Source organism: Diadema setosum, chromosome 3 (genome assembly GCF_964275005.1).
Source record: "Diadema setosum chromosome 3, eeDiaSeto1, whole genome shotgun sequence".
NCBI classification, from domain to species: domain Eukaryota; kingdom Metazoa; phylum Echinodermata; class Echinoidea; order Diadematoida; family Diadematidae; genus Diadema; species Diadema setosum.
The window spans coordinates 1966863-1994253 of record NC_092687.1 but is presented as its reverse complement, the minus strand read 5'-3'; the positions used below and the strand labels follow the sequence as shown (position 1 = coordinate 1994253).

The 27391-nt window shown below is 39.0% G+C and overlaps 1 protein-coding gene across 1 annotated transcript in view; it reads right to left on the bottom strand.

The window, feature by feature from the left end:
- The window catches only part of LOC140226524 (rho GTPase-activating protein 5-like), a 30885-nt gene extending 10835 nt beyond the window's left edge, over positions 1–20050 (bottom strand). The window contains exons 1-11 of the mRNA XM_072306975.1: positions 19196–20050; positions 15967–16152; positions 14388–14878; positions 13312–13472; positions 11853–12068; positions 9881–10180; positions 8953–9105; positions 7843–7963; positions 4274–4397; positions 2854–3052; positions 1151–1333 (exon numbers count right to left, since the gene is read on the bottom strand). Coding sequence (XP_072163076.1) covers positions 1151–1333; positions 2854–3052; positions 4274–4397; positions 7843–7963; positions 8953–9105; positions 9881–10180; positions 11853–12068; positions 13312–13472; positions 14388–14878; positions 15967–16152; positions 19196–19412 — 2351 coding nt within the window. The 5' untranslated portion in view covers positions 19413–20050. The remainder of the gene's footprint in view (positions 1–1150; positions 1334–2853; positions 3053–4273; positions 4398–7842; positions 7964–8952; positions 9106–9880; positions 10181–11852; positions 12069–13311; positions 13473–14387; positions 14879–15966; positions 16153–19195) is intronic.
- Positions 20051–27391: the final 7341 nt, after the last annotated feature.

The window sequence follows — 27391 nt, the reverse complement described above, 5'->3', positions numbered from 1 at the left end:
TTGGGGATATCTCAGCCATTTGAAAACCAATTTTCATCAAATAAACATTGAATCCTCCTTAAAATTACATGCTCTTTCATATTTCAAAAGAGGTTTCTCATTATCTCACTTAGGAATGTCAAAATCTGAATCCCCACCTCAACCAGTACTGTACAGTCCCTTTAAGACATACAATGTAAATCAAAGAGCACAATATTGATGATCACCCATGATATGAAGCAGTGCACATTAATGAGGGCATGCCATGCAATTCTCACCCTTTTCAGACTTTTTTTTTTGTCCTTTTGCTTGGTTGTGAAACTAATCAATGTAACAAGCCATTATCTACTCTCTCTCTTTTTTTTAAGCATGCATGCTAAGTACGACTAAGCTTGTTCATGTTCAGAACCATCGAGGTGTCTAGAAGGTGGCACAAGTTGCCCTACATTGGACGTCCTTTCGCTGAGCCCAGAAATCTCCCTCTTTCTCCATTAGATAGAAAAGGAAAGTGAAAATTCTTGTAAGGGAGATTACTCCATTAAGAAGTCAGGCTGATGATTAATTACCTCACTTTCAAATATGCATTAATGTGCGGCCAAGTGCCACCATTTCCTGTGACTGACATCCAGGCATCTACGTCTATCGGGCTTGGCGGATTTTGTTGTATGTACGCCTATTTTCATTTTTGGGGTATTCTCAATTTGTTCTCATAAACAGGTTTTGCGAATCACACAGTCACAGGGCAACATTTTTGTCAAAATTGCGTATTCTCAGATTTGAATGTCTCTAATTTCCACTTTTGTGTCTGTGTGAAGAAAAAGGGTGATAAAGAATAACTAAATCTGTATGGTATCCATCAGTATGCCAGTTTTGTTTGTCGAATAACAATTCTATTGCCGCAAAAAAAAAAAGACATCTGCCTAGTGCCACAATTGGCCAAGCATTACGATGAGCATTTTTCCCCCAATATTCCTACTACATCTGGGTTTTCACGTCTCTCAGACAAACCAACCTAGGCAATAATTCCATGTAAAGAGAAAGGTGTGATTGAACACAGTGCTCAATGAGATCATATAATCCTTGCTTATTGCAGTTAGATCCGAGACATTGGTGCCAGTCAGCCAACACAGCACTCTAAAGGTTTCATTCTTGTCATAAGTCTCCTTCTTACCTGAACCCGCCTTCGCCCTTTTCCCCAAGGATGCCCTCCGTCTGGCCGAGGGAGCCGCCGCCGTACTTCTGGCCGGCCACCACGGACCGAATGGCCTCCTGGATCTGGGACTCGCTGAACTTCTTGCCCTGCCACAAGGTGGCACTATCCGCTGGCACGTTGACGATCTGGCAGTTGTTCAATCTGGAATGGCAAGCATACGAAGATCATAATTGGTAATGCTTCATAACAAAAGCGGTACAATGTCTAGAATTTTTTTTTTTTAGTGGGGGGGGGAGTTGGCAGTTGTTCAACCTGGAAGGCAGGAATACAAAGATGGTTTGCACTGCGTCATCATGAGAGTCGTACAATTAGGGGAAAATAATTCTTTGGATTTTGGCAGACATGAATTCCCTAGATGCAAAGCTTTAAATCAGTATAATCGGTTTATATATATTGGTCCACTTTGTTACAAGGAAAATGTCGCAACTGATTGACAAATTGCCCTACATTGACATAAATAAGCGCTGAATTGATCAGCGCTGCTTCCAACTGAATGACAAATCAATCAGTTACAATAAAAACACCTCGATGGAAGAATTTCATGAATTTGAAGGAAAATGATCCTCCCCCCCCCCCCCCCCAAAAAAAAAAAAAAAAAATTGTAAAGGTTATGTTGCTAAAGTTGACTTTACATATATATTTGTATGCCTTTTTCTTCCTATGTCATCTCCCACTTGATACGGGTAATGTGATGATGTACCACATTTATTGATGGCGTTGAACAAATGCACAAGCGATGCTATTCAATCAGTGCCCAACATGATGATGATAACAACAATGATTTGGACGTAATTGGCGATAATAATAACGCATACCTGCCAGCATTTCAAGATGAAATATCTTACTCATGGATTGCAAAAATCTTATTTTATATGCAAACTGAAGTTAAAAATCTTACTTTCGGTCAAATCTTCAGAAAATACACATGAAAGGTATATCTAAATATTTTTTAAAAATCTGATTTCTCTGACAGCAAATCTGATTTTGCTATTTTTAACGTAAAAAATCTTACTGAATCTGATAAAATCTTACTAGTTGGCAAGTATGGTAACGTGAAAATTGAACGGAATGTCTGATTTTCCTCAAAATTCACTGATGTGTTCTATTAATAATTTCTGCATTCAATCAATCCACAATAATCCTGGAATTCATATCCTTTATCCTTTTGAGCTTCAAGGGATTCAGTCTGCTGGGCATTTTTTTTTCAACCACTATGTATAGCCTAATAAGGGTTTGTATGTCTCTTCATTTCTTTGTTTGTATGTTCATTTTGGTTTTTTTCCACAGTTTAATTTTACATGTTTAGGGTTTGTTTGTTTGTTGTTGTTTTGTTTTTTTGGTCAAAACAGGTCTCGAATGTCTCTAATTTGAGTGTTTTTTTTTTTTTTTTTTTTTTTTTTTTTGATAGATAGTTATGATCTGCATGTGTTTGTTTTGTTTTTTGTTTTTCATCAAAAAAGGGCTTGAAAGTCACTTTGCTTGTGCATTTGTTTCAGTTTTGGTCTACAGCTTCATTGCCTTTTTTGTTATTGTTTTATGGCTATTTTTTGGTCAAAAAAAAAGGGACTTGAAAGTCTCTTTGTTTGTGATTGTTTTGGTTTCGTTGTATTGTTATGTTCCACATGTGTTTTTGTTTTTTGTTTCTTGCTTTTTTTCCTGACCTGCTACAGAGGCGCTCCGCCTGCTCCCGAACCTGGGCTGTGTCCGCCTCGGGGCTGGTGCTGCGGCCGAACATTAGCACCACCGCCATCTCCCTCAGGGCGGGGAGGTTGTACTCCTCCTCCCCAGAGAGAATGGTACGTTCCAGACAATCCTTGACGTACTGGAATCCCTCCAGGGATGTGAAGACACAGATACAACCTGTTCCAGGACGAAGAAAGCAGGGGTGAAAAATGAAAACTTTTGAGCTGAACTACCACTGACAGAACAGAAAGAATGCTGCCACTGCTGTTGCTACTACTGTAAAACACGATATATTCGCGGCATGAAAATTTCGCGAATTGGAGACGATGGCCTTTCTCAGGCATGAAATTTTCGCGAATTGCCACTGGCATCCAATGCATATTGTGTAGGCAAGAACTTTCGTGTGCATTTTAATTTCACAAATTTTGCCGCTCATGAAATTCGCGAAAATTAAAATGCATGCGAACATTCCTCGTTTTACAGTACTTCTCCAACTACACTACTTACAATGCATAATGATCATACTTACACTTGTATTGTAGTAGTAGTAGTAGTACTAATAACAATCATAATGATAATTATTGTGATTGTTATCATCATTACAATAAAAATTGAACTAAATTGAATATATTCATTTCCATCACAAAACATTTTTTCTCTACAGCCATACATAGCAAAACGTAATAATCACAATTTTCACAATTACTGTAAATGCTAAAAATATTTTGTGAGGTTTTTACTTTCGTGAATTTCTGAGTCTCAAAAACTTGCGACACACTGACCAAACAGCCTGCCGGTCAATTATCTGTGAGACCTACCCTTCACATGCTAGCAGCTACATAGTGTATAGGATAAAACCACTTTAAAGGGATGGTACAGTATTGGTGGAGATGAGAATTGGGCTTTTAAGTTTTTGCAAGATACCAAGAAAACACTTATGAAATATTACAGAGCATACCATTTTCAGAGGAATTCAAAGTTTATTTGATGAAAATTGGGTTTGAAATGACTGAAACATCCAAAAACAAAGTAAAACAAAGCGATCGTAATAAAATGTGGGTCCCACACTTTATAGAATTGCTCTGTTTTGGATATCTCAGCCATTTCAAAACCAATTTTCATCAAATAACCATTGAATTCCTCAAGGAATTACATGCTCTTTCATATTTCATAAGAGGTTTCTCATTATCTCACCAAAAAATGTTAGAAACCTGAAATTAGGTCTCAACCAAAACTATACGATCCCTTTAAATTTTGTTGGAAGTGATAAAATAAGTTGACATCTGAATCAGACCTGTCACGAAGAGTGAAAATAAAACCAGGATTCACATGTGTCAGTAGAATGATTTAAAAACTAGCCCATCGATCTACGGAAATGTACATCCGCGAGAAACCAACCTTTTGGAGTGAAGTGGTCAGTTAGGAGTTGATTGCTGGGAAGCATGATGTCGCCCTCTATTGTCCTGAGTTCCAAGCTGTAGAGGACCTTGTTCAGTGTGTAGTCGCCGTCATATGACTGGGCCTATAAAGCAAATTGTAAATATCACATCGTCATTGGCACTGTAATAAAAAAAAAAATACACTTATCATTTGCAACAAATACCTCATGTATCACAATCTAATTCACTTATATTTATATACCGGTAATCTATATAATTTCTATAACTGCACCTTTGAATGTTTTTAAAACAGAAATACGGCGTCATACAAATGCTGTCCATTATCATCATCACCATCATCACCATCACCACCATCTTCATCTTCATCATCATCATCATCATCATTATCATCTATTGCAAAAATAAAAAATAAAAAACAAACATGAACCAAACCACCCAAAATATTGAATTCAGATACGGGGTACAAAGAATTATAATCTGAAACAAAAAACATATAGAACTAATTCATTATCATGTCAAAATCCTTAATGAAGTAAATATTAGCCTAACTTGAGCAGATTTTTGTGCTTTGTTTTTTATTATTGCACAAACATAAAAAAAACACTGAGCAACAAAAGCGAAATCAATTCAAATCAATACAAGATATGATTGTAGATAGAATGTATATCTGTATATACGGTATAATAGGAGTCAAGAAAGTCACAAATATCATAAATCTCAATGAAATAAAGTTTAATAATTGAGAATATAATATGAACTGCAACAGTCCATGTCTTATGAAGAAGGAATCATATATAAATTGTTCTTGTATGATTAATGATGATGACATACATCTATTACTACTTGTTAATATAATCTGTAATACATACTTATGTCAATAAACTAAATGTGATTTTCTAGCTTTTCAAGAGATGAAGGAAAAATGAGAGATAATAATTCCCTGCTCTTAAATACTACAAGAAACTGAATCTTCTCAAGTCTGAGAGCAAGGTGTCTACAATGTTAAAATGATCACCCACGAATGGGGTTCTGAGGAAATTACAGGACAAAAAGGAATTTTAAAAAAATGTTACAGTGAGGAGGAAAAATTCTGTCTCGGCCTCAGGGAGAAAGGTGTACACTCATTCATCTAAATCCATATTCTATTTTATACTGTATACGCCAAATATTTAGCGAGGTATTCATTTTCACAAATTTTGCATGTCAGGTGCTATTCGCAAATTTAAAGACAATAAGCGAAAATATTGACTCTGATCCCGACATGAATGAGACGTGCACGCATATTGTACATTTCTCCACTCAATACTGTACTCCTGGATCAGGAATTTAACCAATAGGGAATCGTCAGGAAGTCAAGATCTGCAAAAAATCAGACTTGCTAGATATATGGCATATATAGTAATAATTTTCTCCTTAGTTTCCATTCTTCCTTTCAAGAGAACTGGATAGACAAAGGTGAGAGCGTCTTGCGTTGATTCTTAACTGTATTCCATGATGCCACAGTATTAAAGGGACATTCTGGATGATTTATATAACTGTACATTATGTAGTACATAAATTGATAGTGCCAGGTAAAGATTGGTGGCATTTGTTGTGGTCCTTGAGAAGACAAACCAATACTCTAGGCACTGTTCTAACAACTGTTAAAAGCTAGAAATAAAATGGAAACATTTACAACCACTTATGATGATTGAAGGGGAAGCTTTAGATGCCATGCAAAGTTATATGTAACAGGGACAGTCATTTGCTGTATGTGTCATAATTTAATTTTGCCACAAACAATGGCGCCATTCGTACATTGATACATAACACCGGTCTGCCATGAAGGTAAATATCTGGGTTAAGTACTATTAGTATGACGATCAGCAATTAATTCTGAACCAAACTATAATGTCATATGAATATTCCATAACAGATTTTGTTATTTCTAGAAAATGTATTTGTGGTCAGAAGATGCGTTAGGGACGTTAGAGGATTACACAAAGAATCCAAGTTTATGTGTTCTTCACAAAATTTTGATGCTACAATGTGAACCTAGACTGCGAAAAGTTTTGAAAAATAGCACTGATTCCATGGAAAGATTTCGACCGATGAATACAGAAAGCAGCAGAAAATTACTTCAGGAAGAATTAGTAAAGCTGTATGGATATACCATCTATTATAGGGGTTATACTAAATGGAATGTTTAGTTATTGTCGTAATGCACACTACCTTTCGCTCAATCTCCCTGAATGTTTGCTTAGCGCGATATATCTTCAATTCAGAAATAAAAATAAAATAAAAACAAAGAGTGCAAGGGTCATTCCAAATGGAGAAAGAGTGCATCAATAAATGGAGGGACTAGGAACACAGAATCACTATGAGTGGATGAATACAACATATAGTCAGCAGCAAATAAACTCATACCAGTGCTTTTTTTTTCAGCATGCAGTGAACTCTACAACATACAACTTGTCTGGTAAAGCAACATTTTGTAATAGTGCTCCATAATAAATTTTAAAATTTCACACGCGATGTCTACAAAAATAAGTGTGGCAACTTTAATTCATTGTTGGGTAATGAATTAAAGATCCAGGAGTCTTCCTGAACGGATCTTTCCACCATCTCAAAAAAACTTGATATTAATTTTCATTCTCTCGTAACTAAAAACCATCAGTTGCATTACAAAATAGGAATGACCACTTATCAACATGCTGCTATGTTGTACAGCTAGAAGTTGATTGAAATACACTCTTCAGCATTGTTCTCACTCTCTATCAGAGACAACAAAAGGAATTATTCGAGTTCAAAATTTCCAGTTTTGTTTTGTTCTTTTCCACATGTATCATGTACACTATTTCATTGTCAGTCTGCACCTTCTTTCTTTTTCAAAATCTTTATTAAATTAAACTAAAGAGAAAAAATAAAATGAAATACACATGCAGTGTATGTAGTCTTTTGAATTCTGTTAAACAGTTTTTTCATAACTTTAGAAAAAAAAAAAGCTGATTAATCATTGACTTCTTGAGAAACAAACAGAAAGCAACAATGAACTCAAACGTCCAAAGGAAAGCAGACTTTTATCAGATTTTATCCTTGTAAACCTTGTCGCAATTTGGCAGCAAAGTCCTTGTGAAATTGGAAACTCTGAATTTGACTGCACATCTCAGATTGAAGATAGATCAGTGGGCTCTGATAAAATTCAAGCCATCACCACAAAATTAGACAGAGACTTTAAGAAAGAATCTAGAAATTTCAGGATGAGACTCTAAGCCTCTAAAAGGTTTTGCCAATTTAAGGAACAGATATGAATTTAGTGATTCCGCAACTTGTGACCTAAGAGGTGTTGCCAATTTCAGGAACAGATACAAATTTGGTGCTTCAGAGGCTATTGACAATACACCATCCGAAATAATCAATGGTATGGAACCAAAATAAGACTTCAATTAGTTTTTATTCTACCTTTTGGAATATCAGTAATAAGAAATTAAAACCATAAATATGTCATCAAACAACACATATTTTGAGGTTTCTGGGACTAAGAGGGTCAAGGTGTAGTCATGTGGAGAAAAGATCTGCAAGTCTCACGTTTATTTCTGCTTCCAACTCGACCGCCAGGCCATCCTCCCCCATGACAATCATGCTGAGTTTGTTGTTGGTGTCGTCCAGGCTACCCAGGGTGTCCCGGATCGGAGACCGGTCGGAGACACTGACAGACAAACAAACAAACAAACAAACAAATAAATAAACATGGGAATGATTATAGACACACTGACAAACAAACAAACAAATAAACGTGGGAATGATTGACGCTGAGATGACATAAATTTGGGTTGGCAACAGTCCCACATAATCAAAATCAGGGAGATTCCAGAAAGCAAGGTTTTGATATTTCTTTGTCCAGATATGGAGAGAGGAGCAACATTTGTTGGGGGATTTGGGAGCTCAGCACATCAAACACCTTTGGCCTTGTTTCAGCTCAATAGGCAGGGTTACAAATATATTCAAATTTATGCATTCTTTTCATACATACATGTAAGCAAAGCATTTTAACATTTCAAATCCAGTGGGCAACTAGTTACTGATACAGTGTATGTCAGGAAAGGCTCAGGTAGGCTTCATGGTTGCTACCAGCAACTTTTCTTATGATGGAATGTATAAAATTTGATACTGTGTATCATTAAACCTGAGTATCTTAACTGTTGCACTAGATCTAAATATATGCACACATATATTGTGGACAGATTCCAAGTGCCAACCAATTTTTTTTTATAAATTCATATTCTATTTTCAAATTGAGCATTCTCTCTATGCTAATGCATATGGATTTATGCAAATAACACTCACTTCTGAACAGCCCTCTCAATGCTGCTCTGTATAAGTTTCTCAATATTCATAAATTCATACATTCAAATTGAGCACTAATGTCCATGCGAATGAATATGGGGTTATAACACTCACTTCTGAAGAGCCCTCTCGATGTTGCTCTGTATAAGTTTCTCCATATTCATAAATTCATATCAAATTGAGCCCTAATCTCTGTGCTAATGCATACAGATTTATGCAAATGATACTCACTTCTGAACAGCCCACTAGATGCTGCTCTGTATAAGTTTCTCCATACTCATAAATTCATATATTCAAATTGAATACTAATCCTCATGCTAATGTATATGGATTTATGCAAATGATACTCACTTCAGTACGGCCCTCTCTATGCTGCTGTGTATAAGTTTGTCCATACACTTCTCCTTGTAGTAGCAGCAGTCCGTAGATGGGTTCTGAATGAAGATGAGCTCTTGGATGAGACTGGTGAATCGTTGTATCTCCATCTCGTTCAGTCTCTGGTACCTGAAATCAACAATTGTCACAGAAGACCATTCATATTCAATGTTCATTCAACTCTATTGGATACAAAGTGCTAGTTCACTTCAATGTCCATTCAACTCAATTGTTATACAGTGTAGTTCAGTTCAGCATTCTTTCAACTCGATTGCTACAACATGCTAGTTCACTTCAATGTCCATTCAACTCAATTGCTATGAAGTACAGTTCAGTTCAGTCAACTGCAGCAAAGGACTATATCAGCTTGTCTTCCACTCAACTCAGTTTTTCCAAAAGAACAAATCAGTTCAACATTATTTAAATTCAAATGTTATCGACTCAATTGCCACAAAGTTTTTAAGTCAGTCCAACGTCAGTTGACACATTTAGCAAAATTCCACGACCACGGACCTCGACAATAACCGAGCGATAAGGTCCGGGAGGGACGGGCATGCATGATGAGTAGATTGCTTACTTCGGTGAGTTTCACGACTAGAAAAAAGATGCTTCTGCCTACATTTCATGACCTTTGACCTCAACCTTTAACTCTTGGCATGTTACAGTATTGTAAAACCAGAAACGTTCGCAGCATGAAACTTTCACGAATTGAAGCCGACGGCCTTTACCTCGGCATGAAATTTTCGCGAATTTATGCCTGGCATTCAAAGCACTGCATACACAAAATTTTCGCATGCATTTTGATTTTGTTGATCTTGGCTTTGCACGAAAGTCATGAAAGTTTAATGCACATAAAAAATTCTGTTTTTACAGTAACTTGACAGCATGATCGGGAGCTGCTCACCTAGGCTCTCTCTCCAGCGTCTTGATGATGCGGTCCACCTCGCTGCGGGCGGACTGCGAGATGTCCACGTCGGCCAGGAGGCGGTAGCGCTCCATGAGGAGCTCCTGGAAGTCGGCCTTGGAGCGCTCCGTGATGTCCTGCTGGTGGACGTTGTAGATGGCCGATCTCGTCCCCTCGTCCAGCTCCTTAAAACACTCGTGCTCCGAGATGGTGTCCATGACGGCCTCGTCCTCCATGGCACGGTTCGGCAAGACGATGTTCGGCAGCGACTCCAGCAGCTTCTTGAACTCCTCCTTCATCCTAGTTTCAATTCAATTCAAATCAAATTTTATTTCCATTATTACATTTTTTTTAATACAATTACAAACAAAAAAGCAATGTGATACAAAAAGATATGAAGGGTTTGTTTGCAAAAACCGATAAGTCCATGTTTGAAGATTTTAAAGTGCGATCTCTGTCATAAAGTTCAAAATAATACCTTTTAAGTGATATATTGGTCACTACATATAATGGTATATTTTTGAAGTTATGGTCAAAAGAAGCAATAATTTTCTTATTATTCTCTTTATTTTTCTTGTCCTTTAATCGCAAATATCTCCATTTGACAAATATGGACTTATCGGTTTTTGCAAACAAACTCTTCATATAAACATACATATATGGAACCACTCATTCAGCGTGTTCCTACTTTGACCTTTCTCATTAAGCGATCCTTTCAAACAGGCTACTTTCCAAGGGGATTGAAGCATTTTAACAGCTCTCCTCTCATTCAGAACTCCACATTAGATGAAGACTATCTCAAGAATTATTGTTCAATTGCAAACTTCATATACAGTTGAACCTCTCGTATACGGACAAGTCGGGACCGGGGCTCATCCGGATAAGGGATTTGGCCAGATACGGGAGACTCAATGCTTTATACATGTACATATACATACACATGTACTGATGTAGCCCATTGTAGTACCACATGTAGTAATGTGTATACTGCAACCTTTTCATTGTTACACTCAGTAACAGACCCCAAAATAGAGGTTCGTGTTTGCAAGAATGAAATCATTTTCTTTTATAGATTCTTGGAATAGATTCTTGGAATGATTTATCTAAATAATTATTAAAAAGTGTATCAAGTAGATCTTGAAAATAAACTGTACTCGGCAAAGTCGACTGTAGGTCGCCATTGTTAGATGGAGTTGGGAATCCCCCTTTCCTCCCGTAATTATTTAAAAAAATCACGGCGAGATTGCGTCCGTATAATAGAGAGATCCGGATAAAGGGAGGCCGGATAAGAGAGGTTCAACTGTAGTTTGTTGTTTTAAATATTCTATACAGGACAAAATAGTGACATGAGACCATTTTTCTTTTTGCATTTGAATATTCTAGACAGTACATACTAGACAGAAATCACAATAACTTTGCCTAGCAAACTGCTATATTTGATTAAAGCATTTGGACAAGAATCTAGTGGGTACCTTTCTTGTATAGGGAAGGAGGGAGGTGTTGGAAAGGTACATACATTTGTATTCTATCAATAAGTGCTAAAAGACTATCCACATATTCTAACAATATAAAAAATTTGGTCTAATGTTACTATTTTGTCCTGTTCTATCCTCTGCATACACGTAAAGTGATGCCGTCTTTCAAACAGTTGTGAAGTATGACACATGCTGTGAAACCAGAAAATTATTCGCGCGTGAATCTTGTGCAAATTTTGAGAGGAGGCAAAATTTGCAAGAGTAAAATGTGCGCGAAAGTGTTTGTCTACACAATGCATTGAATGCCAGTGGGAGGTTCATGCTGTAAAATAGGTTACTGGCTCCAATCTACGACAGTTTCATGACGCAAATATTTCTGGTTTTACAGCACACTGCTTCCTGCAGACCCCAGAAGGGACTGCAAACCAAAAGCTCAAGTTAGAGGAATGCACGAGGCACGGGCAGCCGAAATTTCGGCGGCAATCCGGAACCCTCACTTTTCTTTCCTCTTGGCCGCGTTGAGGCGGTTGACGTGGTCGCCGAAGAGGTTCTCGCACTCCGTCTCGTTGTCCTCCAGGATGTCGTAAGGGATGTGGTCGTCGTCGGTGTCGATGTGATCGCTCTCCCTCCACGACACGCCCTCCGGCAGCATAATGAACCAATCCTCAAACTTGTCCATCTTTGGAAGGATCTGCCATGTCTCTGTCCAGTCCCTGTTGTATCAGACACAAATATACATTGAATATACGTGTTGTACCACTTCCATACAATGAAGTCCTCAGGACCAGCGGTTTTCTGTCACTATTATTCATTCTTTCATTTCCTTCTCTCTTGTGTGCTGTGTGAGTGATTTTTCATGCCCTTTGAGCACTCAGACTGAGTGGTAAAAGGTATTATTAATACCCTCTGATATTACTGTCATTTTTTTTTATTATTTTATTGCGATTATCATGATTATCATTATTATTATCATCATCATCATCATCATCATCATCATCATTATTATTATTATTAATGTTATTATTTCATTATTGCTATTATTATGACGGTGATAATTACTATTTACCTGTTGAGGATGGACTGATTTTGCTGCAACACGCATTTCCCATAGACACTTGCCCGAGTATACTTGGGACACATACTCAATGGGTTAATAGATCTAAATTTCATTACAACTGAACAAATAACACACAAAGAAATACAGCTAACAATCTTCTGACCTGCATTTTTACTTTGTCATTGAAAAAAAAAAAAATATAACCATGTTTATTAGAACGGGTGTCCAGTGTACCACATTTTACCAGAATACCTGTAATTGTTTTTTTTTTTGGTCATAGGGAAACCTTCAACACAAGGGGGAGCAATGCCGTTTTTGCTCAGTCACAGAAAACTATTTGCCCCCCCCAAAAAAAAAAATAAAATTAAAAAAAAAAATAAAAAAAAAATATGTAAGTAAAAAAAATAAATGTCTTACAAAAGACATCATCCCTACGGTAGCAGAAGTGGAAAAGAAAATACTCTAAAGCATGTCTGGTGGTCTCATTAAATGATAACTAGATTATTCAGAGGCCTACAATGCAAAGCTCATAACTTGTTAACAGCCACAATGGCTTATACTCAACAAACACAAAGCTGCATGCTATAAGGATTAGAACCAACACTTCCTGTCGGGCGAAAGCTCGGTGGTCTAGTGGAGATGACGCCTGTCCGGTGATCAGGAGGTCGTAGGTTCGAATCCTGCTCGAGTATGTACGCCCATGATTTTTTAATTACGTCAATAAAGGGTGATTTGTCAATCAGTTGCAACAAGAACAACTCAACGTAAGAATTCCTTTATTTGAATAAACTGATGCTACATGTGAATATCACAGGGATGAGGGAAGTAGACGGCCGTAGGCATTGTAGACGAGACGAGAGGAGGAAGGAGTTTCAGGTATCTGGGAAGAACTGACTCACCTTCCGCCGATGGAGTTGAGGTCAGGGAAGATGCTGTCGAGGGCGGCAGGCAGGCGGCCGAGGTACTGCCCCTTCTTCTTCTGCTGGTGTTTCTGGCGCAGCCGGTGCGTGTGCCGGTTGAAGTTCTGCCTCGCGTGCTTGGTGCCCGCAATCTCGACAACCTGGAGAGGGGGGAGGAATGTCGCCATTACAACAAAATATCACAAAGGTTAGCACAGCTACTTTAACTCTTTATGTGCCACGTCCGATTCAGTCGACGGCGTGCCAACTTCGCATATTCTGCTCAAACCCACAAACCCGCCCAAACGAATCGATAAGTCGCCAAATGCTGCAGTACATTGAAAGCTTTTCTCGCGCTTCTGTTCATCTCACATATAGCTTGAATTTCATGTGGTAATTGACTATTAAGCGATGTTCCTTATTAAATTTACGTGTAAATTCTAAGTTTCTGTAACTGTTTTGTGTGCAAAACAGTACACACAGTAGCTACCGGTCATTTCAAAGAAAAACAATCATCGATCTGTCATACAATTTACATCAAAACAAAGCTTGGCATTTTCTCTACAACTTTGCTCACTACATGTCCAGCTTAACAAAAATCCATAAAGAAGTTACACAGATTTGAAAACAGAATGTTTTCTCAAAGCATGACGACGCCTAGTGTCTCAGAATAATGTGGCACAGAGGGGTTTTATACCATGGCACAGTGTAAAGATTTAATAGCAGATCTGTGAGTGGTTATTACCACAATCTAATTGCCCATTTCAATAATTTTGATGGTGTTGTGCCAAATAGTCTCTGGAGAATAACAGAGAGAGACTAAGCGAACTGGGAGAGATATCATGTAACCCAATAAGTGGTATTCACATCAAATATTTAAAGTAGTGTTGTCATCCTACGATGACAGCACTGAATTCATAACTTTTGAACGGATTATCCAATTTTCCTCAAACTGTTACTGATTTGTTCTACTGATATCGCTGCATTCTCTAAATCCTTATATATAAACGAAGGTGGACTTGTCCTTTTAATAGCAAACAGAATGTGAGGGGAGAAGGGCAGACATGATGCCGTACCTTCTGAAAGGCGGGGTCGTTCTGAAACTGCCTCTTCTTCGTGGACCACAGCTCGCGGTAATTTGTCACCGTGCGCTCGAGGAGGTCGATGTAATCCGTCACAGCGGCGTTAAGCGCCCTCTGCCGAAGCTCATTGGCGGCAAGGTAGCTCAGCTCGCGGGGGGCGCCACGCTTGTCAATCTTGGCTGCCAGTGTTGTGAAGGCTAGGTCCACGTTCACGCACTCCTGCGCCGAGGTCTCGATAAGCGTCAGCCGGTTCTTGTTGGCAAAGTTCCGCGCCTCCCGCATGTACGCCTCCATCGGGTCGTCAAACTTGGTCGCCGCGACAATGATGGGTCGCTTGGCCTTGCTGAGGTGGCTGTAGAGCTTCGTCAGCCACTCAAGCTGCTTCTCGTGGCCAGACGACTTGGAGACGTCGTAGACAATGATGAACCCATCGACAGGGAACTTGCCATCAGGTAGTATCTTCTGCGGAAAATTTGTCTCATCGCCTGTCGGAGAAAGAAAACGTTCAGGTAGAAATCAAAACTTTGCTCAAACTCAAGTAACCTATGATGACACCAAATCCAATCAGGTTTTCTCTTCATTTAGTTGCTAAGAAAACAATACTGTATATGCCGAACATTTCTTGAGGTTTTTTTATTTTCGCGAATTTCGCCAGTCAGGTGCTTTTCGCAAATTTAAAGACACGCGACAACATTGCAACTGTGACTGACCATTTACCCCATATCAATCAAACTGAAAACTTGTAAAATCTAAGTTAAATTTCTCAATTCTGTACAATACCGACAAAATTCAAACAACTTATTTTTTTCTGAGGGGATGGAGATATTGTTTGATTTTAATCTATTCGTTACAGTGAACGCGAAGATCTCTAGCACTGCCAATTTAAGTCTGAGAACTCTGCGACCTCAGCATCCTATGTCCAGTTCTTAAAGCCAAAAATATTTTTTGTATGCCTGCAGAATTGTTGATTTTTGCTCCAAATGTCCACATAGTCATAAGAAATGTGTGGAACAATGCTGTAATGGCACAATTTCAAGTTGGGTAACAACAAAAATGTGAAATATTAGCCAAAAAGGTTTGCCGGAAGTCCACAATCTCACAACTTGCATATGATCCTGGATGCTACGTAATTTTTCATAATTGATTATCAATAGCCGACAAATCGGACCACACAGATCTTCCGCGCTAGAGTGAATCGCATGCAGCTTGTTGGAAAATATGTTTGGAATCATATCTGACAATGTAGCATCAACCTTCTACACTCCCACAATGCTGAACGGGGAGGGCTATTCCAGAATAAAAGTCGTGAACTACGATCAAAATTATTCTACACTTTTGATCTCAAAATACTCCAAAACAAATCTTCACCATGGTAAATCACGCCAGCCAGGTATGTTTCGCTGCAGGCCCTTTTGATGTATTGCAAGTAAATTCCACCTGGTGGAAGACGGAAGTTTTGAGCTCCTCTGATTTGTTTTAGCTGTGTAAAGGCCACTACACCAACAGGTACGTTTGGATAATATCCCACTTTAATACTGCTAATTCAGCCTGTCACACAATTCATTATACGTACCAACTTGATCCTTGCAGATGTATGTGACTTTCTCCGCTGACTGTAGCTTCGTCACCGCGGCGCGCTTGAAGTAGCTGTGGGTGTTTGAACCGCGGAGCGGCGAAAACGAGGAGTCATCGATGAACTCGGTCTGCTCGACGACACGGAATGTCATCTGTTCACTGTCTGCTTTTTTGGTCACCTCACCTGTTGGTGTGAAAAATGGGACAAAAAAAAAGGCATGACCTTTAACTCCTTGACTGCTGTATGCTACATTAAACCGTGAATTCCTGTGTTCTATGACGTAGAACAGGCTACGAAAATTCTGTGATATCAATTGTCAAGAGGTATGTGTCGTTTTTTCCAGGCCTCATGTTCATTAAAACTATGATTGTTAGTCACTGAAGAGAGCCACTGTAAGCATACTGTTGCACACTTGTAGCATGAGTTCCCACACACACCATGCATTCTAAGCACTTTAATACAATTGTAGCAGGGGGTAGGTAGCTACACTGTAATTTATACAGCTGCAATTTACACAATTCATATTCACGCCAAAGAAATAAAACTTCCATGTAATAATTATGACGTGTTAATCACAAAGTTTACCGGAACTGTTTCAAATGGAGCCCTCACACGGACAAAAATTGCATTTTGGCTGAAGAAAAAAAAAAAAAAGTCTGGCTCATGGCAGCAAGTGTTTTCGCCCCTTGCCAACCAGACGAGGGCACCACACAGGAACTAACAACATTTTAGGCATCAACCCGTTCCTCTGAGAATCCTGGTACTGGCCTTACCCTCCGCTGTGTCCAGTATCATCACAGGGGGTCAACCGGCAGTAACACTTTATTATGGGGGAGGGCAGTGAAAGTGCATCCTATTGCCTAACAGGTACCTGCATTTATTACACAAAGTTCAGCCAGGCATAGTGCATTCAAAGGAAAACTGCCCTTCAGTTTTAGTCCAATCCCAAACCCTGTCTTCGACCACTTGCGTCAAAAGCTCTAAAACAAGACAATCGATTACAACCTCAATATCGTTTTTACAGTGTACACAACGACCAACAGAAAACAGATCATGCCTGAGTCTCTTTGCGTTATAGTCTCCTACTGAAAAAAAAAGAATAGAGTTCTAATACTGTATCTTCACTGTACATGATATTTGAATTCATACACTTACAATGTATTTTATATCTACACACTGCAGAATCTATATGATCAATTTGTCTCCATTCATAATGGTATGTAAAACCTATGGTGAAAATAGATGAGACCATATGTTAGAAGATAAAGATCGCATAAAATTATTTGCAGTTTTTCATATTCTCGGTATTAATAGCTTAGTGTGCAGCCCTGATTAGAGAGCACCGTAGCGCAGAAAAACTATTCAAAAGTGAGAGATTGTGAAAAAAGGAATGTTCGCATGCACTTTACTTTCGCGAATTTTGCAAGCTCCAAGATTTTGCGAAATTAAAATGCACGCGAAAGTTCTTGTCTAAAACACTACATATTTATGTATATGCCCTGAACGCCAGTGGCAATTCGCAAAAATTTCAAGCCACGAAAAAGGAATTTCAGGCCGCAAATATATCATGTTTTACAGTATTGTGGGGGCTATGACTGGGAGCCACTTTATCCCAGGTTTGACTGGTCTAGGCAGTGTTTTGCAAATTTGTATCAACAGCATTTGACAACTTAGCAAGCATCACCCCTCCCCTCTCCCCTCCCTCCCCCGCCTCCCCCCCCCCCCAAAAAAAAAAAAAAAAAACACCCAAATATGAATGAATGATACTTTCATATGGTAAGGTTACTACATCTTTTACAAATGAAATTCCAGGACTTTCCCATAACTTTGTGATGAGTAGGACTTCAAAACTGCATGACCTTTCTTTTTTTTTTTTCATTTTTTCAGTGACAACGAAAAAAGCGAAAACCTTTGAAGAGTGGCATCTATAGCACGATGCATTCAAATGGGGTTACACACAGAATTAGTCAAACACAATTCTGAGAATTACAAAAGGGAAGTATTTAGTATGATTGTTATGTAAAGCCATTTCCAAGACCTAGGGATTTTTTTTTTCCCATGACCTACATTTGTATTTTACAATCAGGAAATACTGTGCAAATCTCCACAACTTTTCCAGGCTTTCCAGGTAACGGGGAATCCCCAAATCCTTACCATGCATAAAAACACACCCCCCCCCCCCAAAAAAAAAAAAAAACTAGAAATGTCGCTACGGCGACTGGTGTATGCCTCCGCCATAATGCATGGTTCTCCTAATAGGTCTATAGTACAATGTCTTGACAATGTGTGATGACAGTTTCACACAATTGGCAAAATATTAAAATGACAGGTTTGCCACAAATGTGCTGAATGTTCACTTTCCTAGAATTAGGTTCAATTGGATGAATGATTAAAACATCAGAGTGCAGGTATTTGGGGGAACTGATGATTTTCACTTGACTTTTGACCCTTTTATAAGTTTATGCATTGAGTAATTTTCAAGGTATTGAGAAAAAGTATAATTTCAGTATCAAATGGTAAAATAGTATTATCGAAACCTGGCCTCTGACCTTTGACCCCACAGTTCCAAAGAGAATCACTGTTAGGTAGAACATGCATAAATATGTAAGTTTCATGATAATTCCTTGAGTTACTTTTGAGATATGGAGGAAGAAGTGCAATTTAGCACTTTCACTTGACCTTTGACCTTTTGACCTTTGACCTTTTAGCAAGAAACTTCCCACAGAATATATTGGGTTATACATGCATACATCAAATTTAAAAAAAATCCTTCAGGCATTGCATTAATATAGGGAAAGTAGTGATATTTTTTAGGAGTTGACCTTGACCGTTGACCCCCTGACCTTTGACCCATGACCCCCAACTTCCCTAGATAATCACTGCCCATCGGTACATGCATATATACTAAGTTCCATGAAGATACCTTGAACCATTTGCGAGATATGGAGAAAAACATGAAATTTCAACCTTTTTTTCACAAAATAACCTGTGACCTTTGACCTTTGACCCCGTGACCCTAAAATCGAAAAAAGTATTATCCCCCCAGGATATACCCTCATACCAAGTTTGATGCAAAACCACCTCACGGTTCTTGAGATATCGACAAAAACAAAACGGGACAGACGTACGGACGGACGTACGGACAGACGGACGACCCGAAAACATAATGCCTCCGGCCATTTCGTTGGCGGAGGCATAAAAATAGTTTCGTGAGAACGGTGCTTACCCCAGTACAGGAAGTGGTCATTGTTGACAATTCGGCCGCTGAAGTCCATTGCACTGATGACCGAGATGTGGTCAGTGAAGTATTCGTCGGCGTGGGGCCGCATGAAGCGGTTGCAGAGGCACGATTTCCCCACGCCGGTCACGCCCCGGTCTGTCTCCGTTCCTGACAACCCCACCACGGAGATGTGGAAGATTTTTTCTCCTTTTGCCCTTGCCATGGCAACGATGCCCTATCCTCTTCTTGCTCTCTTTCTCTCTCTTGTCTCTACCTAGAAGAATCTTTTCGAACAAACACAAGTTTATAGCTAAGGCTCTCCAAATCAAAGAAAATGGCTGCCACCTGTTACGCAGCAGACCATCACAAACGACGGGTGATTTCACAACAGCTGGCAGGTAAAACACCAGAGTTGCGGGGATGAAAGTGGCTGGGAGGGGGGGGGGGGGTGTCTAGCACAGTTCACTTGGGACGATATCTCGGCCCTGCCGCCGCCACCACCACGGGCACACCAGTTTCTGAACGAAGTTCGGGCTGGTTATCTCGCGATCCTGGCGACTGTCTCGTCGTACCCTTCCATGTTTTTCGTCTCTTCCATGGTATGCTTCTTCCTCAGGCTTCCTGTGGCAAATCTTTCGAGCAATCCTCCCACTTCAATCCTGCTTCCTTGTTATCGTAGCAACGCGAGAAAAACTCTAAAACACCGCTGGATGTCTACATGATAGCGACAGACTTTCCCACAGATTTTTCACAGATCCCACGTCGGTGTTTTTGTCGTCTTTTCTTTACCAACACTTACGGAATGTGGAGGCACCCGAGTGACGAAATTCACATCCTTCCTCGTTCCTCGCTGACTCTTCAGTTCCTGTATAAAACAATCGGGGAAGAGAAACAAATATCTTGAGTACCCACAAGGAAAACATGACAGTGAGGCACAATGGCTCTTTGATAGAAATTATTACCGAAAAAAAAAAAGCAGGCACTTCAATCAGTTTCTGTATCAAAACTTATCACGTGCATCTAGACACTTAAAAATGACCTGTAAAAAATAGTATCAGCATGAAAAAAAAAAACTGATACTATATTTTACAGGTCATTTTTAAGTGTCTAGATGCGCGTGAAGTTGTGTTTCCCATTAAACAAGACTTAAATCAACATTACACATTTCGCCTGACTAAAAACCAGCGTGAAATAAAAACATGTAAATACTTTTGCACATCATATCTTCCATCAATACATGTCTTGATTCTGCAGAATTAAAACACACAAAATTCATCTTGCCTAGCAGAGCATGACAAATTACTCACGTAAGAAAAAAAAAAAAAAAAAAAAACACATTTTAACAGTACTCAAAGCATGTAACCCAAGGTCTAGTTTGTACACATTAGTTGTTGCACTGTCTGTCAAACCTGGGCTATTATATTACAGCTTTCTTGTTGTCAAAAGTAACCTTTGTAATCAAAGAATACATAAAACTTGAAATAGTTCATCCAGTTCACAATGTGCCAACAATTTGTGATCAAAAGAGGGAGCTGTTGTTTTGATTCAAATTCAAATCAGGAAAACAAAAAAGAATCCGTTTGACACAAACTTTCTTTCAGCTCCTCACTCCAACAAATAGAAAGTTAATTTTACAATCAAACTTTTTTGATAAGGTGTGTCTTATACAGTCATACTTTCATTTCTCTTAAAGCCCTTTACACACTCTTCACTTTCAACTCTTAAACTTTTGAAAGGATCAGGCTACTGCTCTGAAAGTTGGTATTAGTCATGGATAGAATGTGTTGATAAAGCACGATCAATTTCAGCTGTTAAAATCTGATAATCCCTTCATCGTTGTTGCTATGAAGTTTTACATCCTGTTGTTTTGGGGATTTTTTTGGCCCATTCGTTGCACAAAGCACGGCTCACAGTCATATCAAGCGCTTGAAAAGACCTTTTAACACTTTTCAAGAGTATAAAGGTGCTTTCTTTCTGATATTTAGACTAGGCTAGAAGAGTCCACTTGAATTGAGTTTAATACATCATTTCAAAGTCTGCTCTTTCAGAATATGCTCTTAACAAAATATCCATGTCTTGTGACTTTTTGTTGGTTTTGAGATGTAGGGGCACATAAAATTACAAATATAATGTCTCTTTTTGATATTATTACTTCAAAGCAAGACAGAATAAACTGGCAAGTGAAACGAAGTGACCAATATTAAAAGGGAAAAAATCTCCTCTAGAAATTCAAAAATTTCATCAACATCCAGCAGACGTCCTCATCAACTCTCAACGTGAACACGCTAAAATCTTGGTTTTTTTTTAATCATTTCTGATGAAAATGATGCTTAAGAAGAAAGCAAAAGTTCACGTCTTCAACTTCCTGAATACGATGATCCTCAGAACTCGCAAGAAAGTTTTCTCGACTTTAAACATACACGTATGGTCTGACACAACCCTTCCGCTACATTTCTTGCTCCACATTCAGACCTCACGAGCTGTCATTCGAAACCAGCTGTGAAGTTTCCTTGGACATCCAGTTTCAGCTTCAATAAAAAACCAACAAAAGAAAACCTCAATGGACATGAGTCTATTTTTGCTTTTGGTTTTTCAGATTAAAGGGAACTCTTGTTTGAAGAATTTCTCATCTTCAAAGTTGGGAAAATGAAATAAAAGAAAGTACAAACTCTGAAATAAAACACTGCTTTTATGTTGAAGACTAGTCCCAAGCATACTCGGGAAGGTGTCTATGGGAAATGCATGTTGTAGCAACATCAGCCTATCCACAACGGGTTATTAAATGCAAAAAAACAAAAGTAAAGGTGAACTGCGATTTAAAACATTGCATGAAGTGTAGTGACACAGTACAGACACATACAGCTTGGTACCAGACAGAAGCAAAAAAAAAAAGAGAAAAAGGTAAAAAATATGCTGATATCTCCCCGGTAACTTTGAAGTTACATGACGATTGTACCTTTGACATCACATGGCACTCTAAAATCAACTCCAGTGAGCAAACTGAAGTGTTTTACAGCAGTCAATCGAAAGTGAACGGTTGTTCGTCTGAAGTACGCGGTGACGGATAACAAACCACTTTGTAGACAGTCAGTAGTGGTCTCACAGTACGCCATAAGACTGTGGTCAGACGAAAATAACGCTCTGTTCTCGACACTATTACGCAGTGCAGTATGAGTTGGCTGCAGGACCTGCATCGTCATGACGGGAAGAAGCGCTTCCAACAGAACCCCCAACAGTGCATCCCATACAGTTTATACAGAACTATACCAGCTCACTCCAAAATGGAATCACGTATTTGTAGTAACACTCATGTCAACACGAACACGCACTATATGCTGTTGCTGTCCTGTTCATGTACATTGAATAGCAGACGTGTGAGCAATGCCCGTCAATCATGAATTAGATACAAGGAACAGGCTGTAACTAGAGGGTAGAAATGAACCTAAATTCTAGAGAAAATTAGCAGTTAAACAGACGAATGTTTGCGACAAGACCCAGCGAGACTCTGTAAATTGCCTTGCAGCTGAGTTTATTTAGACCGTCTCTACTTATAGGAGATTTGGATCAATGATAGGAGTTATATTTGATCTGAGAAGTTGTGATTGATGTTAAGAAAGTTTTACATGTAATTGAATCAGGAGGAAGTTATAATTGATTTCCAATATAGGTCTCTTGATAGAATGGATAACTAATTGAGAAGTTATCAAATGTTGATCTGTGGACTTTAGACTGATTTGGGAGAGTTACACTGTACCATAGATTAGTGGGACTTATAATTATTTCAGTTTTGATTGAATAGGGCCCTGCTTTGCTTTTGTGAGCTGACCAACTACATGTTGTACACCAGGTTAAAGGGGCTGTACAGTACTGGTTGAGGTGGGGATTCATGTTTTTTACATTCCTAAGTGAGATAATGAGAAACCTCTTATGAAATATGAAAGAGCATGTAATTTTAAGAAGGATTCAACATTTATTTGATGAAAATTGGTTTTCAGATGGCTGAAATATCCAAAAGAGTGATAATAATAAAAGACTACATGTACAGGCCACAACTTTATTAAGATCTCTTTGTTTCACCTTGTTTTTCGATATCTCGGCCACTTCAAAACCGATTTTTATCAAATAAACATTTGATACCCCTTAGAGTTCCATGCTCTTTGACATCTCATAGAGTGGTTTCTGAATATCTCGCAAAACGTTAAAAGCAAAATCCTCACCTTGACCAGAACTGTACACACCCTTTAAATGGTAAGGTGCATGCCAGAAGGTGATAAGTCCATTTTACCTGTCTTCACTGATACTAAATAGCAAGTAGCAAGTATCAAGGGGAAAAAAAAAAACTATGGGGCAAGATTCTGTGGCTTTGAAAAAAAAAATAGGAAAGAACAAATCTGTTTCATATCTGTGGTACGTACTTCAAATATATTAAATTTCTGACTTTGGAATGTTACCACCACCTATTCACAAACAGAATTTGGAATGTTAAGGAATTACACCGGAGGTACGCGAAAGCACTCCGGCAATCCACATTACAGTAATGCCTCTCATAATATAACACACATTATCTCTTTTCATTCAATGTAAGATTGGCCATAGATAAAGGTTGAGTACTTTACATGACTGGGCGAAATAAAGAAAGAAAAAAAAAACACTTTTGTAATGATACTAAGAAGAAAGGCAACTAAAATAGATGGTGTACTCCGTGAAGCTGTTTTCAGTACACCTGTAATACGACAGCTTGCGACCTCGACTAGACGTATTAAACGAGGTCAGACACACACACCTTGCAATCCCAGCAATGGAAGCCACTCATTACATCGGATGCAAGGTACACGATGTGTGTACGATCTCCTCTTTATGGACCGAGCGAACCCGATGAAGCCAGCCAGACACTCTGCTGCCATATCTGCCCTAGCTGACAGATGGGAAAACCATCATATTTTCTCTCCCTCTCTGCCCCCTCCGACGACGGGATCCAGACATACTGTAAGACTCGTTTGTAACCACGTTCTTGAAACAGGCTTTCCAATGTGTTTTTAATCTAATCTAGTGTTCAAACACAAATCGAGTCTCCCCATGACCTCTGTCTAAACTACAAATCACATTCCACAGGAGCAGCTGTGTCGAAAAAGAAGCCAATGGGTTGTCAATCAAGCAACTAACTATCCGAACCGTCACTTGCCAAAGTATGTGTACACACGCACATGGCAGCAGTGAATTCGGGGCTTTAAATATTTAAGCTGCGTCTTTCCCATTTTCTGCTGGAGAGGAAACCATTACACTTGCTGGAAACGCGCGCATCACGACTCGCACCAAAGTTGTCTGGAAGACATCTGCAAACCACCACTGGCCAAACGAAGAGATTAAATGCGATCCCACTTCCTTTAAAACCTTCACATGATGGAATTCTATTAGCATGACTGATGTTTCTGAGCACACTTTATACAAACGAGTCCTTTGGCAAGTGTGAAACTGGTGTTGGTCACTACACCTCCCAGTACCTCCCCCCTACACATCCCTATCTCAAGGGAATACCCTTCACACGCAAATCTTTCCAAGGACCGTGGCCTAGCCCCCTTTGTTCTTGTTGTTGTTGTCTGTGTCTTCATTACCCATCACAAGCTGATAGTTTCCGCCGGCTCGACCCTTCCGGCCATTTGTGCGAACGCGGCGAGGACAGCACGAACGGCCTGCCAAGTTCGGTCGCTCATTATATTTAGAGGAATGGCTTCGACACGCGCGGATGACACAGTGTCGCATTACGCCCAGAGCACAATAGCAGACGCCGGCAAAAATGAATAGTACTAATAAAGAGGTAGCCCTATGTTTCACAAAGGATAGATGCTCAAATTTTTATCAGAATTCCACACCTCTGCGTTATTCTTGTTACTGTACAATGTCTTCTTTTATAATACCTTCGAAACATCATCATCATCTATTTACATACAAGCCAATCATTCAAATGTTGCCTTATGTTCATTTACAGCTGTAATATTGTACTTCACTGTACCTAATCATTGATGCTAGCTACTAAACATGTGCCCTCCATGATGTGATGACTTCTTCAAACTCTTATAATGTAATACTGTGCTATCCCTAGTCCTATTGACATGGCCTAGGGCGGTGAGTTGGCTTAGTCGGTAGCGCGTCCTGCCTCCGACTCAAGCGACCCAGGTTCGAACCCGAATCTGGACTGAGCAATGTTGTGCGTAATCATACCATCCCCTCTATAGCAAGAGGCAAAACACTCTGTCCCTCGGATAGGACATTAAATTGAGGTCCCGTGCGTGAGAGAGTCACAACTCATGCACGTAAAAGATCCCGCTTCATTCATTCATCGCAAAGAGCAGGGTGAAGTGGTCCCACCTCACATCCAACTGGACCCCATGGAAGACCAGCTTAACGTAGCTGAATATGGGCTATCCAGCCATAATGGAAAATGAACAAACAAACAAACAAGCAGATGTCTTAGAAGCCAATTATCAATGAAATGGGATTACCTAATCTCCCTAATTCCTATCTTGTCACCATGGCCTTCTGCATGGAATGCTGTTAAATAAATGTTGAATGAGCTGGCTACCAGCATTCCAAAACTGTATACAATTAGGTCAAGACTGAAGTGATGATGGAATGAATGCTAGTAAAGAAAACACAGCAATTAAAAGCTAAGTGCTTTGGTGCACTAAAGAATTTAAGTACTGCGAGTTACATTGTATGTTTACAAAGTGCTTTTTACTAATAACAGGACTCCTAGTTTAATAGCTATCAACAAGTACACTCACCAATAAGATTCTGAAGTGAAGTATGCTCATATAGCAACCAATTTTGTGCAAGCACAGTAAAAATTGCACTCAATCTTGAAGTGCAATGCAGAAAATGCAGTTACATAGCGTTTATTAACCATTATTGGGATTAGCTGGCTCCTGTGGAACTATGCCTCAACAACTGAAAGAGTTTGAGATCAGGATGACCAAGTGTCAGAGGCACATTATTTTGAATGACCAAAACATGCCCCAGAGGATGGCAAAATGATAAACAAGGATGCATACTATCACTAAAACTTTAATACAATCTCCTCTTACAATGGTGTATGTGCATCAAACTTGAGTAGTTGTTTGTTGATTGATAACTGATATATTTCAGTCATCTTCCTCTGATGAAATTGTACTGAAAACCATTCTACCACATTGTTTCTTTGCACTCTTATCATTACTGCAAGTCGAGGGTGTGTCATCTATCATTCGCCCGAGGTCATACACCTAAACATTGCTTTCAGTAACACAGGTGCCTTGACAGGTGACACCAAGGTGGGAGAATCCCCAAACTTTGCCTTCTAGAAGGGGGTGCTGCTTAACCCGGGACTATGGAGTTTTGTACAGTATGTCCCGAAAAAAATTACAATGCGGCTTTCCGCAATGATATCTTTAAAAATAGTGAATGAATCTTAATAAAAATTCAGGGTATGAGATTATAAGTCATTGCCAACATCTTACAGAAAACCCCATTCGATTTGCTTCAGTGGTCAAAGAGAAATACGGAATTTTGTAGAGGATATCGGGAATCTCTTCTGTCCAAGTTCTGTCTATTGTTCACACACAAGATCATCGAAATGCTAAACTCGGAAGAATCCGATTCATGACATGCTTTACAACAATCCACATTTCTCTGTGACCGCTTAACCAAATTGAATGGGGTTTTCTGCAAAATAGAGCTAAGATGTTATACCTTAAGAGTCTGAAGTAGCACGTACACAGGTTGATCATAATAGGTGTTATCAATTCGAAAATCTGATTGTAATTTTTGGGGCGACTTACTGCAGTATGTCCCCAAAAAAATTACAATAAGATTTTCGCATTGATAATGCCCAATATGATTAAATTTTTCAAATGCTACTTCAGGGTCTTGAAATATAACATTTTAGCTCCATTTTGCAGAAATCCCCATTCGATTTGGTTAAGCGGTCACAGAGAAATGTGGATTGTTGTAAAGCATGTCATGAATCAGATTCTTCCGAGTTTAGCATTTCGATGATCTTGTGTGTGAACAATAGACAGAACTTGGACAGAAGAGATTCCCGACATCCCCTACAAAATTCCGTATTTCTCTTTGACCACTGAAGCAAATCGAATGGGGTTTTCTGTAAGATGTGGGCAATGAGTTATAGTCTCATACCCTGAATTTGTATTTAGATTGATTCACTAT